The following is a 23456-nucleotide window of genomic DNA, read 5'->3' as shown; positions in this document are numbered from 1 at the left end:
TTTCCCACACAAGAAGAGTTTATATTTGACTTGGTTAGTTTAGCAGTTAAAGAGTAAACACCATGTACCAAGCAAATAAGAATGTTAATTCGACTCTAATGTGCTTTTGAGTTAACAGGTAGCTAGCTCAATGTGTTGAAACTTGAATATCAGAGATTTTATTGCTCAGTATGTTTGCCATGAATAATCATCATAACTCAGTAATTAGAAGTGTGTAGCAAGTACTGTGGCACTTTGTGAAAGTGAAAATTTTGGAGATAGGCTGTTAGGCATATAGCAGAGGGAAGGAAGCATTAATTAGTCATCATTTTATTATTATTTACTGACAGTGATATCATTTCAATGATTATCCTTAAAAATTATAATCGTGCGTAGGAAGAGAAATACTAAACAAAATGCTTAAGCCTGACATACTAACCTTAGCTGATTTCTTTCCTCTTTACATAAAAAAATAATGGCCCAGGACTACAGAGAGAGACTTAAAATTTTTAAGTACCTGAAGTCAAAAAGCTGTAAGCATAAAGAGGTAATGTTTCTGTGATATAAATAAGAAAAGCTGTTACCTTTCCTTCCTTGATTTTGGTTCCAATTATTTGTCGTCTCTGTTGTATTATTTCAATGAGCTGGTCACATTCTTCCATCAGCTTGGTTTCTTGGCGAGATGCATTTACCTACAAAGTAAACCATGTTGATCTTATTTCTAATTCAAGTGAGAAAAGTCTGTTTCTCTGATGATCGAGCGATGTCTGTTATGGCCGACAGTTGTTAGACATGAAAGCTCTTCAGGAGGTTCACAACACATCACAGACTGAAGAAGTACACAAGACTGTATGAATATTCACACACGTAAGATCACAAGCACTGGATGACACGGTACCTCTAGTACAGTATCCTGCCTCCATTAGCTGCTAATGCCAGCATCTGCTAGCAAGGCATCTTAAGAAAGCCAAGCATGTATGGTGTTTCCCAAGAATACTACCTCATACTCCAACCAGTTTCAGCCCAGAATCATCTTGAACTAGAAACAATTTTTACATTATTATTAATCCCCATAAGTGTTATCTTCTGTGGATCTACTAGATTACTGGTTTATTCTCTTGTAGGGCTTCTTTTCCACACTGAAGAGTCTGATATAATTCAGTTTTTCTTCGCACAAAAGCCAGTTCCTACTTTCAATCATTCTTGTTTCCTTCTCTGAAACTTTGCCAGGTCTATCATCTCCTTTCTGATATGAGAAACAGAACTATACTATATGCTCAAAGTGCAAACTATGGAGTTATACAGTGACAATATATGTTCACTATTTTGGCTTGATTGCTTTCATTAGTAATTCCTAATGTTTGATTTGCTGAATTTAGCATTTGAAAACATAACACTTAACTACTTGCAGTGTCCACATAGTGGTTTGTGAAAGATTCAAGTAACCAGAGATCCAAGTGACATTACTTAGTCATGTGTATGGAATGTCTTCTTTATCATTGCTACTTTGATGATAAATCAGAATATAATAACTGTGCTGATGCAGACATAATATGAGCTGCTGAAACTGCTTTTAGCACCAAAAAAAGCAACAAAGAATACTAGTTTTCTGTGGAAAATGTTGACTTTCTGTCAAAAAATAAGCAAACTTGAAATAGAAAAGTTTTGTTTTTCAGATGAAAATGCTTTGTTTCTGAATGAGACTGATTTTTTTCAATGGAAAGACAACATTTTGTATGACAAGCAAAATGTACTTCTCCACCAGCAGTAGTACTTATAGCTTAAATAAACAGCTTAAGGAGAAATAAAAAAGGCGAAAAGTCCTAATCATATCTACAAAGGAGAAAAAATAGAAGGAGTGATTTCAGAGTTGAGCTTCCATACTCACTTTGCTAAGAGGGTAAAGCAGCCCTCTGCCCTGGCCAGTTTCTCCTAGAACTACACTACATCACCTTTTCGATTGCACTAGTAGAGCTAGTGGTGAACCAGGACAGGGAACAGTTCCAGGTGAAAACTAACTATATTTCTCCTCCTTGGTTATTTTTTTCAGTCCAATCAACACCTTGATCTGTCTCAGCTTTCTTCTTTTTTCTTCCAACAATGTTTTTAAACATGCATTTACCTGTAAGCATATTACAGAGCTCATTAAGATTAAGCAAATGCCTATGTGTCTAAGTTTGGGCCAGGACCAATTCTATAAATACCTTCTAATATATAACACGTGTCCTCTGGGCAAAGAGGGGACTTGTTTACAAAGACCTGCTTTCATTAAGAATTTGGATTATCTTCCTCAAATCTTTATAAAGTTAAAATCTAGTTGCATATTTCATTGGTTTAAATATTAATTATGCTGTCAGGGTTAAAGAGAAAATAAATTCATTTCTGGAAGGGAACAGATGGTACTGAAAATTCTGAAGAATGCTGCGCATAGCAGGTGAAGAAGTAGAAAGTACTTCCACCATGCAGTTTTAGGGTGCCTATTTATCTACTCACAACAGCATTGTCTTCCGTCTGGCTTCCCATCAGAGTCCATGAGTAGAGACCGATCATGGAACAGCTTACTCAAAGCCTCTGACAGTGCATACATCTCTCCACTGATGGCTGACGGAGAATCCAGAACTAGTCAACTAAAATATCAGGCTTACTGAAGGGCCAAAATTGGGTTGTGTGAAAGCTGTCCTTCCAACTCCACCTCTTATCATCACCCCACCAGACCAGCTGCGTAACACCTGGTCAAGCACTGTACTTTGGTGTGAACTTGTGCAGAGCTGTTTTCAACAAGGTGTCCAACACAAAAATCTCCCCTATTTCATCTATTTCACTAGTGGGCTGAAATTCCACCAAGGTGGTGAATCTCAAATGTGCTCAGTCAAGGGGCAACAATCCTGTTCACTACACATGGATGCAACTCTTTTTACTTCATTAACAAGGTTTGTTCATGCTTGTGCTGACTTTGGCTGTATTACTGTATTACTGTAACATTTCACAGGATTTTTGAGTAGCTTCCACTCAAAGCGTTACTTCTATCACGACTTATATCATGAATGTGTTTTGTGTGGTAGACCTGAGTAGTATTTGGGGTGACTTTCATGATAGAGAGAGTTCAGAAAGGTTAAGTCAGCAGTGTTTCATTAATGCCCAGATGGTTTAAAAATTAAAGTACTAAATAAATTTTAAATTAAGAAACTCTAGACTAAGAAAAATGAAATGCTTGGAAGAAAACTTTGAATTTCTTACACACTGTCTGCAGACTTCTCTTTTTCCTTTGAAATCTGGAAAATATACTCGTATATAAACTTCATTTGAAGACATTTCCAATGTTATAGTTTGCATGAGCTTATTAAAACTGGAAGGAGTATTTCCAAAACTATTTTATGTGTCTGAGCCTTACATGAAAAAAGAAAACAGCATTTAATTTGGGGGCTTTTCTCAAGCTGAAATACTCCTTAATCAAATTTTCAGCCTAGAAGGCCTCTGAATCAGTAATAACTTCGTAATTGAGCACATGCCTAACTTTAAGTGCAGCATATTAGCAATGGCCCTAAAGGGACTACTTGTGAGATTAACACTGAATATTATTTACTTGTGTATTTCTGAGGAGTCATATGTCAGAACAAAGAGCCAGAGGCATGGAACAGGTCTCTGCTGTACAGGTGCTACAGAAATACCAGAATAAGACTTTGCCTTCTCCTTGAGTCCTCTGATGAACAGCAACCTTGACAATAACTTCCAGCTGGGACTGGCCAAGGAATGCAAGTTCTGTCTGATGAAAATATTTGAGGTTTTATGTTCTGTATTTTTCCACATTAAAAACAAGTCCTCTTTCCAAGAGTTCATTAAAAAAAGACTGAGAGTCTCATTCGAAAAGTCCGGAGGTTGTGTCATTGACTTGGGCTGTGGGAGGCTCTGAATCATGCAGAGAACAGAATTAATTCTGTGCATCCTCTATCCAGGATGAGTATCAGTTCTTAAATATAGGATTTTCATTGTTCAAGAGTGGGCTTTTTCATTGTTCACACTGGACTTGGAGACAACTTTCTGTTGAAAATGTCACTGATATCAACGCACTTAGTTTTGGCATTAGAAAACTCCTTAGAAATCCATAACCATAACTATCTTAAACCTAAAGTATCTTTTTTTGTTGGTACCATTTTAAAAAACTTCTCTTCCATACCACAAAACTTTTTAAAAATGGACTCAGAGGCCTCGTTAGGATTTAGTGAAGTTATGACATTTTCCACAACAAAATAAACAAGAAAGGACTTAGTTTAGTCCTTTTGCTTTCATGGGTAATTTATTTCTACTTCCCAAACATCTTAATACTTCAAACAGTTAGCTGAAAAAAACAGTCAGAGATCTTTCCAGGTTTTCCAGACGGATGGATACGGTCTAATAGCCTAAGCCTCAAGGAGTGGGTGTTAAACAATAGAGAAATAGGGTTTCCTCGCATCTCTGACAGGGAGCTGGAAACCACAAGGCCCTCCTAACCCAAAGGGGAAAGCAGGCCAGCTGCTCCCAGATTCACAAGCTGAGAACTGCATTGGAAAGCATTCTACTCTCTGTAGAGGCTTCCTAGGCTTTCATCTTCGGAGACCTGAGTTAAATTGCAGCTTAGGTCATAAGAAAATGAAAATGGTGGTTTCAAAGTCCCTAGCAGATGTTTGGGAAATCACAAAACTGTAACGCTGCTAGTGGTTAAAGGTTACAGGAAAGCTTCTATGCTTAATTCAAAAGCAAACAGAGTGCCATAGGACTAAATTTACGCTATGAAAGATAATATACCAGCATCAAAGGATATTTCAGTATCTCAGCAGACTTTTTTTCCACAGGAGCAAAACTCCCCCTCTGGAATTTCTTATGGGTTGAGGCAATTTTGTCTGCAAGTGCAAATACTTAAGTCTGTTGGCAAATAATCCCAAAATGACAAACAAAATAAGCCACTCTAAGAGGTTGCCTGCTTTTTTAAAACTGACTGGGATAAATTAATCAAAACCAGAGTAATTTTTACTCACTGGTCCTCCATTAGTTGTGCAAACTGAAATAAAGTAGGTTGTAGAAAAATCTCTGGAAAGTGAGGTATGTGTTTAGGTTTTAGCTTTCCTATTTAAAAATGACCTATGTTCCTCAAAATGCCACAGGCATGGCTATCCAGGTAAGCAAAGAATATCAGCTTTTCTTTATGAGTGTGAGTTGATGCTTATAGAATTACTATTTATGCATAAACAAAAATAAAAGAGAAAAAAAAACAAACAAATTGCATTAATTCTGCTTAACAACCAATACTTTATTGCCACATATTTCTTTCTTTTTAGGTTTTAAACCTGAATTCCTGGCCAGAAATTCTTTCCTTTCATATCCCTATTTGATAACACAGGTTATTCCATTTACTTTTGTAGAGCAAAAGCAACTCTTAGAATAAAGCTTTTTCAGATTTAATCAAGTCTAAGAGTAAAACTGATTTTATCTATTGTGACAAACTGTGCCTTTGGAAATATGTGATATTAATCAGCTTGCCATCTAAAGGGATCAACTACAACTGCTGTAGACTAAATTGGTGCAAGAGAAAGGAATGGCCATCTCCCATTTCAAGGTGCCAGAGGCTTTGTTTTTGTTTGCATTCTACGTTTATCTCTAACCTGGGTCTAGAGGCAGTCTCAGAGCAGGTTAAACAAAGGTCAGCACAAAAGTACAGCAACTGACTGGCTACGTAGGAATTTGGTGAATGAAGAACTAATTAAGCAAGGATAGCTATAGATAGCACTTTGAGTCACACTGATAAGGCTATCTTTCCCAATCTTGACTAAAAGTAAACCTTTTTAGAAGTTCAAAATACTCACATTATTCAATCAAGTATTAAAGTTTTTGGTTTGTTCTTTTTTTTGCCTTGCTGTGCTTTGAAGCAGATGGTTGAGAAAAACTAGCCGGCAAGGATCCTAGCAGTCCTCCAGCGACATTTACAATCCAATCAGAGGAGGAAAGCAAAACAGAACAAAAACAACACAGAAGTTTCATGGAAAGCAAACAAATCGTTTTCATAAGAATTCCATTAAAAACATTAAACATCTTAAATTCAAATTGTCTGGAAAATTCTAATAAAGAACCTCTCCAGATATGGTGAGGCTGACAGATGACAGACTAGGCCTGCTTCAAGGAACCAAGCACCATTTTTTATGAAACACAAATGCAGCACGATGCTGAAGGCATCACAAATGCAGCATGATGCTGCATGAGGGCAGCAGCAGAGGGGGGCAATTCTGGCAGCACTGATGTTTAAGACTGATTAAGCTTTAGTGAAACCAACCCTTAGGAGGGATGTGTTTTTTCAAGACACACTAAGAGGGTTAAATTAATCCTTTAAGTCATTATTTTTGCCCTTTCTGTTAATCGATTCTTTGAAATAATATTTTTCTGAATTGAACAGTATTTACTTACTTATTGTTCTGATTTTGTTTTTCCTGCTGACACCATGCCTTTTTGTAATGTTGAGCAAAACATTCCACTTGGCTTATTCAGGGTAGAAAAACAAAACCAAGTAAGTAATCACTGAAGTTCAAAGAATGCTGAACTCTTGTATCCAGCAGTTCAGTACTTAAAATCTGGGGTCTCTGGCCCAGTTTTTAGCATATTTGCTAGAGGAACAATGCCTTTGGTCTTCTTGCTGCTCTTGTTATTGTTCAGCAGCTTCTGTTAGGATAGATAATGGAGAAACCTAGGAGTGTTTTGTTTCTATAAAGGTAAATGTCTCAAAGACAGAGCTCCAAAAAGTAAGGGCATTTTGACTGCCGAGTTACACTCTCAGATGGTAGGCACAAAGTATTACCTGCTGTATTACTTGATTAGTGATTAACAGTGACTGAAATTTACTTTCTAAGGACAAGGTTTTGCAGGGATGTCGGTCTGACATAGATGCGAACAGATACCCATGTATGGGTGTGAGGCAGAGGAAGAGATGAAGGGAATGGGAACTGGCCTTTTTACCAGACAGTGACAAGAATTCCTACTTGTTTATATTTAGTCCATGCAACCCATGTCATAATCATGACTTAAAAAGTTACAAAACAGTTTTAGGTGCAGTAACATATTCTAGTATATGCCTAATCTGTACGTTAACGGTATGCATAAGTGCTGCAGTTCTAGACACATATATGTGACCAATTATGCATTTAATTAGTCATCTGTGAAAGCAATTAAATGTTTCCTTAGGCAAATAATATTTGACTACTAGGCTAGGGCATGCTGGGCATGAATTGAGGACATCCTTGAATGAGTATTAATTCTGAAGTATCCATATACTTAGTATGTTTTGTTAGTTTTATTTCTAAAATTTCTCTACTATTATGTAAAATTAGAACTCACTGAAGCTTCCTTGAAGTTACTTTGAATGAAATAAAGTTTTATGAGAGTGGAATTAAAGGTAGAAGTGAAGTACTAGTAAATCAAAAGTAGATCATGCCACATATTCCATCTAAACCAGATAAAATATCTCCCTTTCATTAGAAACTGCCAGAGGAAAAAAATGCTATAAACCTTCCTGAGGGTTTTAGGCACATCAAGCTTGCTAATTAATCTCTCATTGAGAAAAATAGCTCCCAGTTTCCTTCAAGTCCTTCTCCTGCCTACTTTAAAAAAAAAAAAAAAGTTATTTCTAGGATTTGAAGAGACTATAGCTGCTGAACAAGTATTTTGTTATCTTCACAAAACTAGGAGGCGTTAGGACAGAAAAAAAAAGAGAGTTTTCAGTGCAGATACTTTCCATATTACCTACCCTATATATTTCATACTGATGGTAAATGCTTTTTTAATCTATTGCCCCTTCCCTATTGCCTAGAAAACCCCACCAAAGTGTATTTCTTATTGCAAAGCACAAGTATTCAGCTATGTATGACTACGAAGGACATTTGCTGCAGTTCAGCCGTCAAACTCTACATAAAGGCTTTGCGTTAAGATTTTTCTAAAGAGAACTTCTCAGTTTTCTCAGGCTTTGAATGTACTGGATACAAATCTCAAAAAGGAGTAAGCGCCATGACAGTGAAAACATGAGCATCCACTGTTTTATTATTGTCACAGACAAAGCCTCTTTATTGTTTATGCTTCTTCAGGGAATCACTCTGACAGCTGAGTTCTGACTTTGCTTTCCCTCAAATAGCAGAAATGCTCCATGTATCTCATATAAAAAAAGGATGGAGACCACACAATGTCATTAAATTTAAGGAACCTCTCTTGTAGACGCAGTCTAAACAGAAACTTGATTTTTCATTATTTACAGTTTTCCCACTTGGCTCATCTCTTTTTGATAAGGGAGGGGGAAAAAAAGAAAGAAAAAAAAAGATAGAAAAAAAAGATAACAGCAGGCTTTTTGCAGGTGCTGCCATCTTCTCTTCATTGCTTCTGCACGGCTGCTGTCATGCTGATTTAAATCGTGGCTGACCGGTGTAAGCATTCACTATCTGTGCTGAGGATCTTTCAATACACAACTTTGTTCAGGTGATTGCATAGCATAGCTATAAAAACACCCGATGAGACACAAAAACAATTTTTGATTGAGAAGTTTCTGCTGAGATTTAGCCTGCAGCAGATCTTTAGAAGTGAGCTAGAAACTGAACATTTCCATTACAAACAGAAAGCAAAGGAGGCAGCAGTTTGAGGGCTATGCAATTATAGGGAAATGCCTTCCCCTCTTTGAATAGCCAAAAATGATTTTGCAGCAGTGTCCAGAATTTGCTTCCTATGACGTTTGGTGAATTGAAAATAAAACCAAACCAAACAAAAAGACTGAAGTACAGATGTTATAAAGCTGTCTACAAGCAAAACCTATTTCCTTTTCCCTCTCCCTTGGATAATTGTTCCAATTTTTCCTCCAGCTGAATTCAGATTATGTTTCTGCATAACAGATGAGAGCAGCTTCATGGTATTGACTAAATAATAGATGCTTGATCATATACTTCCTATAAGAGATGAGAAAAATGTCCAGAAACAATACTGAAAGTGTTAAGAAAAAAAAAAACTGGTAGAAGAGTCTCATGCTCAAATTTGTGCCTAATGTCAATTATTGTCATGATCTAAAGTGCCTGCAACAAACTCATGTTTTCCTAACAGCGAAGTGCCTTGCAAACTGGAAATTCCAATTTTACAATGGTGGTTTTAGAAGATTTGTCCAAGGCTCTTACAAGAAATTTCAGTTACCAGCAAAATTCTGCAGAAGCGGGACTCCAGCTAAAGCCTCAGCTGCTAAGAGGGCTTATACATGGGCTCTTAATGTATGCCATTTAACTTCTTTTCCCCAGCCATCTTCCCCATAGCTGCAAAACAAAGCTGCTTTCCTGACACACAGATGTTTTTATGCACTCTTTAGAGACACATGATTTAACCACATGCTAGAGGGCTCCCTCACTGGGTGAATTTCCATGGAATTTATAGGTAATAATCTACCAGGACTGGTTTTAGTGCTTTATTTACAGGTTTTCTACAGATATTACAAGATGTATAAAAACTGCAAACTAGAACTACAAATAGGCTCTGAGCACCCTGATCTAGCTATAGATGTCTCTGTTCATTGCAGGGGAGTTGGACTAGATGGTCTTTCCAAATCCCTTCCAACTCAAATGATTCTATCATTCTATGATTCTATGAAATAGTTATATTGAAGTTTAGAAGCCATTTCTATTCAATCTTCTCAGTTTGCACAGAAAACTGCATTTTATCATATGAATCAACCTACCATTTGTTACAACCAAGCCTGGTGATCCTCACAGAGGAGGAGTACTGGGACTTTGGGGCTCTGTACCCCCTCACATGCTGTGGAAAGATGCAGAAAGCAGCCTGGCCAAAGCTGAGGTTGTAGATCTGCGATCATCTCCAAGGAAGGAAAACAAAACTTTCCTGATGAACAGCTTTGGGATTTTCAGGAAAATCAAGAAAGGACAAATGGAATTTCAGAGGAACGGAGAGTGCAAAAGCAAGTGTAAAAGAAAACATGTCAGGAATGAGTCTAGAAAGTGAGTTAAATCAGTGTGTCTGTGTGCTTCTAAATAAAAAGAAAGATTCGGGATAAAAAAGAATTTTAAGTATCTGAAGTGTGCAGTTCTCAGGGTGTGGTTCCCACTGAGAAAATGAGATTTTTTTAATTAAGTGTTACCATAAACGAAGTGTTAGCACAGACTATACTTTCATATTGGGCACAAAGTCAGTCATCCAGATTTTATAAAACACTTAATAATATCTCAGCTTCACTTAAAGCAGTAAAGACAAGCCTGGCTTGATTTATTCACCCAACTTTTCCTGCTGATAGGCCCAAAACCACTCACAGGAACCCAAGCATGGAAGTGGACTCCTCCAGTCTCTCAAGATTAGATCTCACATCAGGATAAATCTTGTCACAAATTGATGAGGTCCATCTAAAAATAGTTAAGATTTACGTCCCCATTGCTGTGACGAAAGGCAGCTCCCGAGCCCCCTCCCTTGCTGCTGGAAATCATCCAGTTTCCAGAGAGTGCACATTGTTGACCAGTTCCTGCTTGCTAGTTTGACAGAAAAGTGAAAACGGCTCTCTTTCTGAAGGGAACAAGCTTTAGTTTTAGGACAGGGAGTGAACAGGATTTAGTTTTTGCTATAGACGAAGTTACAATCGTCTGATGAGAAGGATGTATGGTGAATAATTAATCTGCCATAAGTCTGTTGCTGGGAAGCCATTAACAGCACACTTTGTTGATGAGAAACAGTGGCACTGTAACAACATTTGGTTTGGCTGCTGAGGATGCATTTCTGCAAAAGACACATGGTCTGTTTGTTGTTCATTTTAAGAAACATCAGCTCCTGGTCCATATCAAAAGCCAAAAATGACATTCATTTTTCCTTTCTCATGACAGTGTTGGGGCTTTTTTGTTTGTTTCCTTAGACGATATATGCTTTTTTAAAAAGTTAATGTTTGTTTCTAATTTCTACAAACCCATGTTAATTAGAACAATTGTTTTTGATGTACCCCTTAATAAAAATTGGGTAACTTTAACACAAGGACCAGCAACCTCCTTTTCTTTTTTGTTTTTCAAAGTTCACATTATTTGGCATAAAACTCCCCAGGCTTCTCTTGCAGGGTTTTAAACTCTGAAAATATAAACCAGTACTAAAATAATTTTAAATTAGGTAATGTTAATCTAGCAGATTTTACAGTGCATTACCTATATTTTTAAATGCTTAAAAATGGCATTAACTATATTTTACATTGTTATCTGTAATATAAATGTATCAAAAAAGAAGAAGAAAATTGTGAGACCTCTCCTATAAAACTAACTGCCTGCTCAGTTTCAACCAGTTAATGAGTTCATATGGCAACACTAATATAATCACTGGAAACTTAAGACTTTTCTAAATATTTTCTGATTTTATATTTTTAATATTAATATTACAACAGCAAATTGTTTGTTTTATTCTCTATTTTTGTTTGGGTGATTTTTGGTATAGAAGAAGCACAAAGAAGAAGAGCACACTGAATTTTAAATTCTATATAAGCCTGAGCATCTCCAGTGTTTGAGATATTTGCATCATATCTGGAATTTTCACATAGTTCTGGAAAAAATAGATAGCCTTAGAGTTTACTTCTACATCCCCACTTGCCTGATTTCCAGTGATGCTTAGGTCCAGGGTTTTGACTGAAGCTCATTTCTTAATATTCAGCTAATTTAAATGCTAATTAGACTAATTTGAAGAATAAGACGTGGTAGGAATTTATTAACATCTTTGCTGCTATTTCTTTACATCTACAGAGAAATTTTCTAAAACAGGACTCAAGGGGCAGTAGCACATCTGTTACAAGTTGAACAAGTTGGATTTTTTGTAATAGCAAATCTTACAGCTGGAAATACAGTGCAGAGGAGGAACAATTTAAAATTTTCTGTATCTAGCACATCTTGGATATATGCCATTAATGTAGAAGAGGCTTTATGCTGTCCTGGGCTCATCCGCTTCATACTTTTTGTTCTGAGTTTTATATATATATTGGAAGAAAATGTGTCTCATCTCTGCCTCACATTATCTGCAACAGTCATCTCATCCGATGCTACATTTATTCTGTATGATGTTATTGCTGTGTATTATGAAGAGCTCAAATCCACTACCTCAAGTCTAATCTTGTGATATAACTTTCATGGTTTTGTAGAGCCCCACTCTACAGAGTGGCCAACTCTACAGGTGACAGGCCAACTAGCTGGTAGAAAAATGGATGGGGTGATCTCTTTGGAATATCAGTCTTGTGTTTTTTTAGCTAGTTTGTTGTTGTTGTTTGGTTTTATTGCTCCAACATCTGCCATTGCCACTGTCTATAAGTATGAATTTTTTAAGACATGACTTTGAATCTACTCACAAACAACAGTTGCTCTTGGGCCTAGTTAGGTGACTGAATTTTGATCTGAAAAAGAAGTCCTACAAAGATCTGGAGGGTGGCTGTGTTAAGGCAATGTATGTCAGAATTAACTTTCTTTCCATCATATCCCTATCTCAAAGCTCTGGGTTGAGAACACCTTCCTCACCCAAATTCCTGAGGACTATTCTCTAGGTAACTCTGACAAAGAACCTGGCTTTTGCATGTATGGACAGCCATACTCAACATTACTATTATTATATGCTGCTAGGCATATGCTGCATACTCTTCTCTGAATAAATAAGGTTGCTGTAGTAATCATAATGCAGGCAGGAAAGAAATGTTCCTGTGTTGAAGCCTGTCAACAGACAGTATTGTTATGCAAACAAAACAAGATTTTTCACTGAAAAAATAAGCTTGGCATGCTAATCTGGCTAGCAATTAGCTGCTCAATTGAAAATACCTTTTCTCTGTGATTGAGGTGTAAACCACCACTATTTATGTTGTGATTCTCCATTTTTTGTTCTCTGATTTCTGCCCCATGTCATCTAAAATCGAGTTTAGCACTTATGAAAACTGACAGCACTGCAAATCATTAGCACAGTGTATCTCAGTGAATTTCACATCTGTCAAGAAACATGTGGACCTCATGAGACTGAGCCTTCCCTGGTCTCCTAGTATTCTTCATCAACAATTTTCCTGGAGGAGGGGGGAAAATATATATGTAGTGTGTCACTTGGGACTCACAGCTGAGACTGACCACAAGGAAAGCATTGGTGACCACTTGGATGCTATGGGGATATTTGTATAATTTTAATGACAGAAAGCACAATGACAGTATTTCATGCTGTCTTCTCAAGTTTTTTAACATGGAAGCTATTTGTTCATGGTAGTTCACTGACCGGAATATACTTTAAGAAACTGAGAAGGTCTCATAAATGTAAAAAGAGAACTTCTGCTAAAACAGTCTATTTTGGACTCTCTTTTCTTCCTATGCAAGCTCCCATTGTTAAATTAGTCTGTGATAATTTTAATTTGCATATAGAGCAGCAGTCCCCACAGGGCCATCTAAAGTATCCTCTAGATTTGGAGGTAATTTGAATCCAGGTCCTTCCTTACTGTGCTATCCTCAGGCAACTCAAAGACTTGTAGGCACCTTTATTCTTTGGAAGAAAAATTTATTTCTTACAAATCATGGCAGACAGAAAGCATTGTGGGTCTGGGCCTTACTATTTCTTTGCCTTAGTTTCCTATCAGTACATATTATTCTGTCTTGCAAAGGAGCCAAGTAGATAAGCATTCTACAGACATTGAGTGGTGTACCCAAGTTTAGCAGTGTTGACGGTCAAGCAAACATAAAATCGTAATTTAAAGGGAACAGGAATGAATGTAAAGAGGATTAGCTATAATGAGAACACCATTTAACAGTGAAAAAGTTCCAAAAAAAAAGTTCTGTTTATCATGACTTTAATTTAGTTTTGCACTTGTTATGATTATATTTAAAACTTTTCTGAAAGCTCAAAGTGAGTGTAATTCAGTTTACAAGTTTTTTCAAATGCAGGTCAGTACTCACTTCTACATGTTGACAGGTCTGAATAAGTTTTGCCAGAAGAGTTTCCAGTTCAGTATTCCTCTTAATAAGGTTGGTAAGGTTACTCTCCAAATTTTGCTGTACATAAGAAAGAAAAGAACAAATTAGTATTTTTAAGAATTTAATGCTAAGGTAAACAGTTGAAAAGGGGTATATTTTCATAATCTGAATTATGCAGTTACAAAAGTATAAACATGTGACATTCATTTTGATGCTCACTGTTTGCCGTTTTGTACGCACATCAGGCATGGCAAGGCAAAAAAGCAGAAAGTTCAAGGTGTCAGTTCATAAAAAAATAGTTTCTGAGGACCTACTGAAAACGAGCTTAAAATTTAACCAGGGACAGAAACAGAGGAATAAGGAGAAAAGCAGGAAGGTGAAAATACTTTGCCAATTAAAAAAATGAAACTTTGTCTGAGACCATTTATTTTGTTCCCTGCTCTCAATCTAACAGCTGAATTTAAAAACCTACTGCTAAATGAGGCCTTCTAGCACGTGCTCCTTTGGGACTGAACTTGTAAGGGCCCAGCAGTGTGTCAGCACTTGCTCCAATTCACAGTACTGAGGGAGGGGTTAATCTAAATGATTTAATTCTCTACTTCCCTGGAGTCTGATTTTTGAATAAATAAACCTAAAGAAAGCCACCATTGCCAGGTACAAGAAGGAAGTATCTACACACTGATTGTGCCTTCGCTGATTATTCTTCAGAGACGATATGTGGCTTGCGCCTGTGCTTATTTGCTGATTACAGTCACAAATAAGCATCCCACAGTTTGTGAGCTTGGAGCTTTCTACCTCTCAGGCTACATCCGGGCTGCTATGCAGCTGCATGTCAGATCGAGATCCTGAAACAAATGGTTGTAGCCTCCTCCCTCCCCGCGGTACCACAGGAAGGAAATCCAAGCTCATGAGTGGTCATTGTGGCTGTGATCTGCTTCCTGATCTGGCTGTTCTGGGACCAGGACCATGCAGTGTCCTGTGGGACTTGCAACTACTGGCTCTTCGCTTTTCAACATAGATCTTGTGATAGCTGTTGGTTTACATATAAGTCCATCTTCTGGAAGCGTAAAATGCAACGTTTCCAGATAGACAGAAAATCCTTTAAATATAACTTCAGTTAACAGACTAGGAAAAAAAAAAAGAAAAAAAAAGCTGCTAAAAACAGTCCTAACTATAAACACTCATATGTTTTATTAACTTCATATGCATACATTTCGTATTGAAAACACTGAGGATAGCTGATGTGAGAAGCTTTTCCTCATAGCTGTTCTCCTATTTCTCCTATTTAAATGCGAGTCCTTTACAACCATGCAGTCCCTTACAACCTTTGCCTTCTAATCGTACAATGTCCTCCAAGAAGTCTCCACTAAAGCAATCTAGACAGTGCTAAACAAGAGTATCAGAACCAAGCCCTTCCCACAAGGGCCACAGTGCCTCTGCAGAGCTCTAATTAATTTCACCTCAGTCATCTTTTTATTAATGGGCTTCCTTTCTCCACACTGCTACTTTTCTCCCCAGTATATCTCTTTTGTCACTGAAGGCCCTTCAGCTGTCACTAACCCTACTTCTCATCCTTCCATCTTGATGACACTAAGCTGAGTGGTACAGTTGACATACTAGAGGGAAGGGATGCTATCCAGAGGGACCTGGACAGGCTCGAGAGGAAGGCCCACGCCAACCTCTGAAGTTCAAGTCCAACTGCTCCTGGGCTGGGGCAATCCTAAGCACAAACACATTCTGGGCAGAGAATGGCTTGAGACAGTCCTGAGAAGGATTTTTGTGTGTCAGCTGATGAAAGACTCAAGACCATCTGGTAAGATGTGCCTGCAGCCCAGAAGGCCAACTGTATCCTAGGTTGTATCAAGAGAAGTGTAACCAGCAGGTCAAGGGAGGTGATTCTGCCCCTCTACTCTGCTCTTGCCAGACCCCACCTGAAAGTACTGTGTCCAGTTCTGCGACTCCCAAAAGAAGATGGATATAGAGCTATTGGAGCAGGTCCAGAGGAGGGCCACAAAGATGATCAGAGGCTTGGACCATTCCTCCCTGGAAACATTCAAGGCCAGATGAGCCTGTGAGCAACATAGTCTAGTGGATGGTGTCCCTGCCTATAGCAGGGGGTTGGAACTAGGTGATCTTAAAGGTCCCTTCAAACCCAAACCATTCTTGGATTCTATTCTATGATCCTCCTATATCCCCAATGTCTCTGCGCACGTATTTCAAATGAGTGTGCTTGTTTTCTGGCACTGTTCTCAACTACTTCACACTGTTTCAAAACACTCTTTTCTTTGCTCTCCCTCTATGCAGCAACACAGTCTACTTACTCCTTGTATTTGGCTACAACTGAATGAAGCTGGCAGTATTTCACTGCTGAACCATACACGCTTTGGCATTTACCAGGGCTGATGCTGTAAACATTGGAAGAGCAGCCAGTCCTGTCCCATTGAAGAGAGTACAGGATTTAGATGCCTTTATGTATTTAAGCCTTCAGAGAACCATGATTGGTGTTTTTAACTTTGGCATTTTCTTCCCAGCACAACCTTGCATATCACATATCACAAGCTCTGGCTGTAAAAATACTTTTTACATTGCATTTGTTTTACAGCTCATTAAAAACTAAGTGTAACAGGAACAGCAGTTCTTTACAGAACAGTTTGAACTGTATCTTATATATTTCCATAAGCTGTAATGTGAATGATCATTTAATTGCAAAGTCATGTTTGCCATGCTGTTAGATGGCCCTCTACAGAGCTGAGACTCATACGCAAAGTCTAAAAACCATATACAGTTACAGCATCAGATAACTTTTGTCTTTAAAACAGTTTGTTAAAGGAATCCAAATGTGCAAGTACTCTTGAAATCATGTGTTCTCTTATTGCATATATATTTATTGAGCACCTGACACAAAAGAATTAAGACAAAAACTGTATATTCCTGGCAGCATTTAATTTCAAATGTATTATTGGACATAATAAATGTTAAATGTTGGGGCAAATACATACTACAGTGAAAAACTGGTCTCAAAACTGTTAGGGAATACTATCATGATTTTAAAAGCTTGAAAATTTCTTACACAAAGGCCATTAGTACATGAAAAGTAAGCATTTTTCACTGAAACATAGATTTATTTTCCTGCAGATTTTATTTTAAATCTGTTGCATAAACATTCCAGATTTCCTGGTTGGACTTGATAATCTTTAAGGTCTTTTCCAACCTGAGTGATTCTATGATTCTATTATTCCATTATCTACTCAGTAAATATAAACATGAGGCAATATATTATTATGGCTTCAGATGAGTCTCCTGATGTCCTTCACATTAATCAACTGTAAAATTAGAAGAGAACTATTATACACAAATGTAACTTACAAAAATGTGCTCCTGAGATCTTAAACAGTGTCATTCTCAAACTGGAAAGTTTTGGACTTTGTTTCATTGTAGTTTGGTAGGCAAGAGATTGGGGTAAATAATTATCAGAATTTTGTTGAACTTTTGTTGAAGAACATCAGTTTATACTAATGCTTTACTAAATAGTAATAACCTGGTAGCTGATTTCTGAAATTAATATCAGTCTTCTCAGTTTCACTAGGGTAAGTACAAAACAGCAGAAGTTAAAACTGGACTGTCTTGAAAGTTGTTAAAATTCAGTCAACTCTAATAGTAAATTCACCTGGATTTTTCTTCCAGTTAGTTCTTGTCCCTATTCCATGCATCAGATCATAGCATGTACATTCCATGTACAGATCATAGCACCACCCTAACTACCACACAGCATTGTAAAGAAAGTATATTCCTACATTATCATGAGCTAATGTGAAAATGAGATCCAGAATAAACTCATTGAAATTATCTTTCTTCCTCCCAATTAATCTTCTATGGCCATTCTCAAAAGTTAACCCCAAGTTACAACTAAGGTTTTGGAAATTTCCTAGCTAGATCATAATTTTTGAAAAAATTCTACCTGCGTGTCCTTATCTCTTTTGTCACTTGCCAATTTTCTTTGCTAAAACCAGTGCTGGAAATTTGAGGGATGTTTTTGAATAAGCTCGAGAGTTATACATTTACTCTGCAAACAGACTTCCAGCACATTAACTCAGTGGATGCAAGCTGCTTGGAAAAAAAAAAACAAGCCAGGCTGAATGCTTCCTGACTTATTAATGCAGACCTAGCTCAAGATCTTGAAATTCCATGCGTGCTTTGCAGCTGTTTTTTATAATACCCAGTACAAAGTGAAGAAAATGCTTACTGTCTATTTAGCATGGTGTGACAATTGTACAACATGAATATTCCTATAATCTGGGGATAAATCCAAGTAGACGGAATCACAGATGTAATTGAAAAGGACATTTGAGGATGATGTTTCATTTTGAATCTGCATGCCTACAAAATGATATGATCCAGGGAATGGAATCTGAAGTTGGAAAAATTCATGCAAAAAAATAAAGAAAGGCAACTCATGTCTGGATGTCTTCCTTAAGCTGCTGTCTAGCCCACACTGAAGTATTGGTCCTTTTGCAGTAATGATTGCGTGAGGTTCATGCCCTGATTGAAGTGAGAGGTCAGACTAGATGATCATAATGGTCTCTTCTGGCCTTTAAATCTATCAGTCTATGAAAACCAAATGTGAACCCATGCCCTTTGCCAAATTAACAGTCTCACGCAAGGCACTGCTTGTCTAAAATAGGAAGGTAGCACAAACAGCTAGTCCTAAGCTACTACATGGGTTGAAAATACTGTCAAAATAAATTAATGTAAGTCTCTAAAGAATAAAAATGCTGAGTTGTCTACTCCTGCCTTATGTGACAGCAGAGAGAGAGCAACAACATCCCTGAGAACTTCTCAGTGGCATTTTTCTGCTCCACAGAAAATGTCTATTCAAAAGGGTCACAACAGAAAGCTAAAGCTATTGGCTACAATGAGATTTTCCTGCTATTACTGAGTATAAGTACTCATTAGCATTCTCCACTTAAGAGATTTCTTCACCTTCATGAATTTCGTTTGCTCATGGAGTGCTTTTAGAATCGTTCCTCTGAGACTGCAGCATATGCTATGAGTCAAGTACTGGAACAGTCCTTTGCAACAACAGTGCTGTTCATTATTTACAACAAAAATGTCATGATCAAAGCCTTTTGGTAAAAACTTTGGTGACAGTTTGCAACTTCTTACTCGAGTAAGGTTTGTTGGATGGAGCCCTGAGCGGCCTGATCTAGTGGGTGGCAGCTGGAACTGGATGGTCTTTAAGGTCCCTTCCAATCTAAGCCATTCTGTGATTTTGTAGTTTTATGATTGTTTTGAGGTTAACTCCTAGTTTAAAGAAAAAAACAACTTCAGAGGTCTTCTGAACTTACCAGAGCTCTTTACAGTGGAAACTAGGTATAGGTTTTGCAAGAACCACAGCCACCTTCCTACCATTCCTTTACAAATGATCAAACTGAAAGAGAGATCACATATTTTCATACTTGGTTGGTGTGACCAAAAGCCACACAGTTACACAGCAGTAAAAGAGAGAGATTAGAATAAAACACCACAAAGCAGAAGTGGAATCAAATCCCATTTTAGTCAAGTTAGCAGGGGAACCAGAGTGGTATTGACATGGCAGATCAGTCTTTAGGATATGCAGACTCCCTATAAATTGTAAATACATACCCCATTACTAACAAAGTTCATGTAACCCCATTTTTCACTGTAACTGTTTTTTTCCTAACTCAATGAAGTTATCCTTGCATGTGCTCCAGTTACGTTTCCACCTCGCTGTGGTGACATACCTTATGAACCAGCCCTGCTGCCTCCAGGACTTGCGTCTAATCTATTAAAAAAGTTGCCAATCAATTCCAGAAGAACTGCCAGAATATTAAGAATGATTTTGAGCCAGGTTTTGGGGATATGAGAGTTTAATGTTTCCTTTGGTGTTCTTTATTTAAATGGACATGCCAGGCACACGTGGAAAAACTTAAGCTAATTTTCATTCTCTGTGCTTGTCCTGAAACAGATGACTGCTCTTCCATAGGATATACATGCTCGACTCTGTATTTCTTCAGCTAGGGAATGGTAACATTTGCAGTTAATAGCAATGATTGACCTCAAGTCTCAAATGTGCAGAGTTTGACAACTGTACTCTACATTTCCAAGTGAAAAGAAATAGCAGCTATGATGTTGATACACTCCTGGGGATTATGCTTTTTACCTCAAGTGATTACAGTATATCACAAGGAAAGACCCCTGAGATACTGCACTGTTAATTAATTGTCCAGGACTATTTTTATTAAAAGTGCAATAAAAAGAGCTTCTTTTGAAGCCACTATGGCTTAAATAATGTTAACTAAATTAGGTCTGTTTCCATATACCATAGGAATGCTGATTATTACTTTATTAACTCTTATTTAAAATGGGACTTCGGGAAAGTAAATGAAATCCAAGTATTTCAGATTCTTGACCACATCAAATTCTTAATAATCAAGAAGATAACACTCCAGGGAAAACCTCCACTTGTTCTATCACTTCTCTGCAAAGTCATGCCCTCAATATACCATGGATGCCTGCCATTTGCAGCCACAGTTCTGGCCTTAGTTTCAACAAGCGGTGCCACACTAATGTGCTTCATTAGTTGCTATGCTGCAACTCTCCTTAGTCTTTCTTCACTGTTCTTCTGTTCCACAGAGCATAAAAGAAATTTCACAGCTGTGGTCTGTGGAGAAAAGGACAGGATGAGAGCCATATATAGCACACTGCAGCAAAATTTTTTCTTTGATGTGATGAAGTAGGTTTTGGAAAGAAACAATATATATGCTTGAGAACTGTTCTAAATGCAGTAAGGAGCATGATTATAAGGGGCACAGGCCAAGAGAACTGACACTGATTAGATACGTGAATTTGACATATAAAAAAATAAAATGGGAAGGGGAGGGGAAAAGTTGTTTTCTCGGGGCATTCAAACTTATTTTGTCCCAAGTTATACAGTGACAAAACTGACATTAGGACAAGTAACATTTTTTTAATAGACTCCCATTTCAATCAAAATATTCTGAGATATACAAACATTGGCTCGGCTGGGATCTTGGGAGGTTAGTTCAGCCCTCTGTCTAATGAAATCAATCTGTCTAATAATCAAAGAACTATAATAATAATCTAATAATAATCAGGAAAAGAAATGTAAACATTTGAATGAATTTGAAAACTACATCAGTGTTGGGCTGATATGTGAGCTATTCAAGGTGTGCAAAACTGTAGATAGATTTGAGGCCCAACTACACAGATATTTTTTCTTGAATGTAGTATCCAAACTGGAAGTTGAAATGTTAAAAGAGCACAGCAAATACCAGGCAAGCTGAATTTAAAGAATGTCATTAAAGACTTACTGAGGAGGGCTAAGTGGTTCTTTAGCTCACTCTTTTCCCTATTGGCTGATCTTGTGTAGTGAAAAGGGTTAAGGGGAACTTGAACCTTTGTACAACTTTCCTGCAGCATCCAGTCTGCATCTGCTTCCAGACTCCTAAAACACGGGATAAACTTGAAACCAAGTTCCTGCTCATGCGATGTCTAATCTAATCTCGAGCTAGCAAGATATGGGAAGTATTCACTGCAAAAACCAAAGCTCTGAGTTTTGCACATAATTAATGAGAGACATTTGTAGGAAGAGAAAGTAAAAACTCATCTGAAGAACCATAATTTATGCAGTATTATTAAAGTCCCAGCTTCTACAGATGTCTGCCTAAACAGTTTTTGAAAGCTTGTATTTTATTTGAGAGGTTACAATATGGGAAAAAAAAAAAAAAAGAAGCCTGTTTTTAATCAGTTAATAAATATTACTGCATTTTGTGGTTGAAAAATTCCACCTTATCTAGCCAAGCATGTATAAAAAGCAATTCAGAATTACATCAAACTAGCAGGTTAGAAAAGACAGATAGGCAAGTTGTAAACAAGGTTAACACGGTGATTTGGTTTGCGTTAGGTAGCAGACCCATGGAGCTGTTCTAAACCCTGTTCAGCTCTTTCTGCTGGTCTCTGACAAAATTGCCATTTGAGAGAGCTGAAGCCTCTTGCTTTTATGCTTCTCGATGATTAAGGCTGGAACTCTGCCTCTTGGCATGGTTGGAAAGGATGGGATGCCTGCAGGCACACCTAGCTTTGTCTGCTCCTGGTGAAGCATTCTGAATAGATTACCAGAAGGCTTTTATTCAAGAAACGAGACTATCCATCTGTGCAGTCCCTCTAGTGAAGAAACCAGTATATCTGTGCACAAAACATATTCCTAGCTGTTGTTCCAGCTTCTCTTTAGGAGCCATACTGGCACCACTGTAAGCCTAAGTGAAGCCAAAGTACAGCACCTTTTTTGAAGAATCAAAATCTAATCCACTGTTCAACAGCATGACAAATCAGGCAACTGTCAACCAACTAGTCAACCAGAAAGACCTCTCCTTCTGACTGAGTGACTTAGGGTGAATCATACTAAGCAAAGCACCATACACCATTATGTTTTACAGTACTTTTTCTGCTTAAAAATGATCCAGGATTTTGCCAAGAATTGTACCATGGGCTAATTCTTCCACTCAGTTGCACTCTAGTTTTGTGGAACTGAGATCATTGGTGGTTTAGTCTTTACCTTCCATGGAATACGTCCCAGCTGCAATACGTTATTTGCAATAAAAGTGTTGGCATCCTTCCAGTTTAATGTTCATTCTGTCACTTGCTCTTCACGTCGCCACCCACAGTTAAGAGTTGAATCTAAACAAAGGTGTAAATCTCTTTGTGTTTTCTCATTTGTTCTATTTCCTACTTAGTATACTAAAATTCTGTACTATGTAGGTCACTCTGAAAGTAACACGTCTTGTTTATTTCCATGGAAACCACATCAGATACAAAGAGCACAATAACACTATTTGAGAGAGCAAACTGTCAGCTACAAAACACCATTTTTCAAATTAATCATCACCATTAGCTATGCATTTTCACCAGCAAAGAACAAGCACCTGAATGCCATGCCTGTAACAATCTGCACCAGTGGAGGCACCCACTGTCACTGTCATGACTGCTGAAATGCATCATCCACTGCCTCGCCATGCTCACATCCACTGTCTGGTCTCCAGAAACATTCAGCAAGTGTCAACAGATGCCATTTTTTCCTCATGGAGGAATACAGTTCCACACCTTTGCTTTATACGCACTCCCATGTCAGACACCATTGTGTCATTTTGTCCCTCTGTTGCCATCTGTCACATTGCAAAAACACGTAATGGGATATTGGTGGGAAGGTTCAACCTCTACTGCCATATGACCAACATCTGCCTCTGACTCCATGGGCCAACATAACAAAACAGGAGTTATTACTTTTGGAGCAGCCCTTGTAATTTTTCTCCTTCCCATCCTAAGATATTTTTCAATCTTTACTGGACTGCACATTCACTCAAATTAAAATGCACTAACCAATTCAATGTTAATGCAACTATAATTTGAGGGGTCAATTACTCAAATACAGACTTTTATTGAACAGCCCGTGGCAACATATGCTTAATGGTATTTAAAAAAAAAAAAAAAAGGACA

The 23456-nt window shown here is 37.7% G+C and overlaps 1 protein-coding gene across 4 annotated transcripts in view; it reads right to left on the bottom strand.

The window, feature by feature from the left end:
• MID1 (midline 1) overlaps window positions 1–23456 on the bottom strand; it is a 240041-nt gene that overhangs the window by 29709 nt on the left and 186876 nt on the right. For all 4 annotated transcript variants that reach the window (XM_010726623.3, XM_003203095.4, XM_010726630.3 and 1 more), the window contains 2 exons: window positions 13905–14000; window positions 564–671 (listed from right to left, as the gene is read on the bottom strand). In XM_010726623.3, coding sequence (XP_010724925.1) covers window positions 564–671; window positions 13905–14000 — 204 coding nt within the window. The remainder of the gene's footprint in view (window positions 1–563; window positions 672–13904; window positions 14001–23456) is intronic.

Source organism: Meleagris gallopavo, chromosome 1, assembly GCF_000146605.3.
Source record: "Meleagris gallopavo isolate NT-WF06-2002-E0010 breed Aviagen turkey brand Nicholas breeding stock chromosome 1, Turkey_5.1, whole genome shotgun sequence".
NCBI lineage: Eukaryota > Metazoa > Chordata > Aves > Galliformes > Phasianidae > Meleagris > Meleagris gallopavo.
This window is presented reverse-complemented; position numbering and strand designations above follow the sequence as displayed.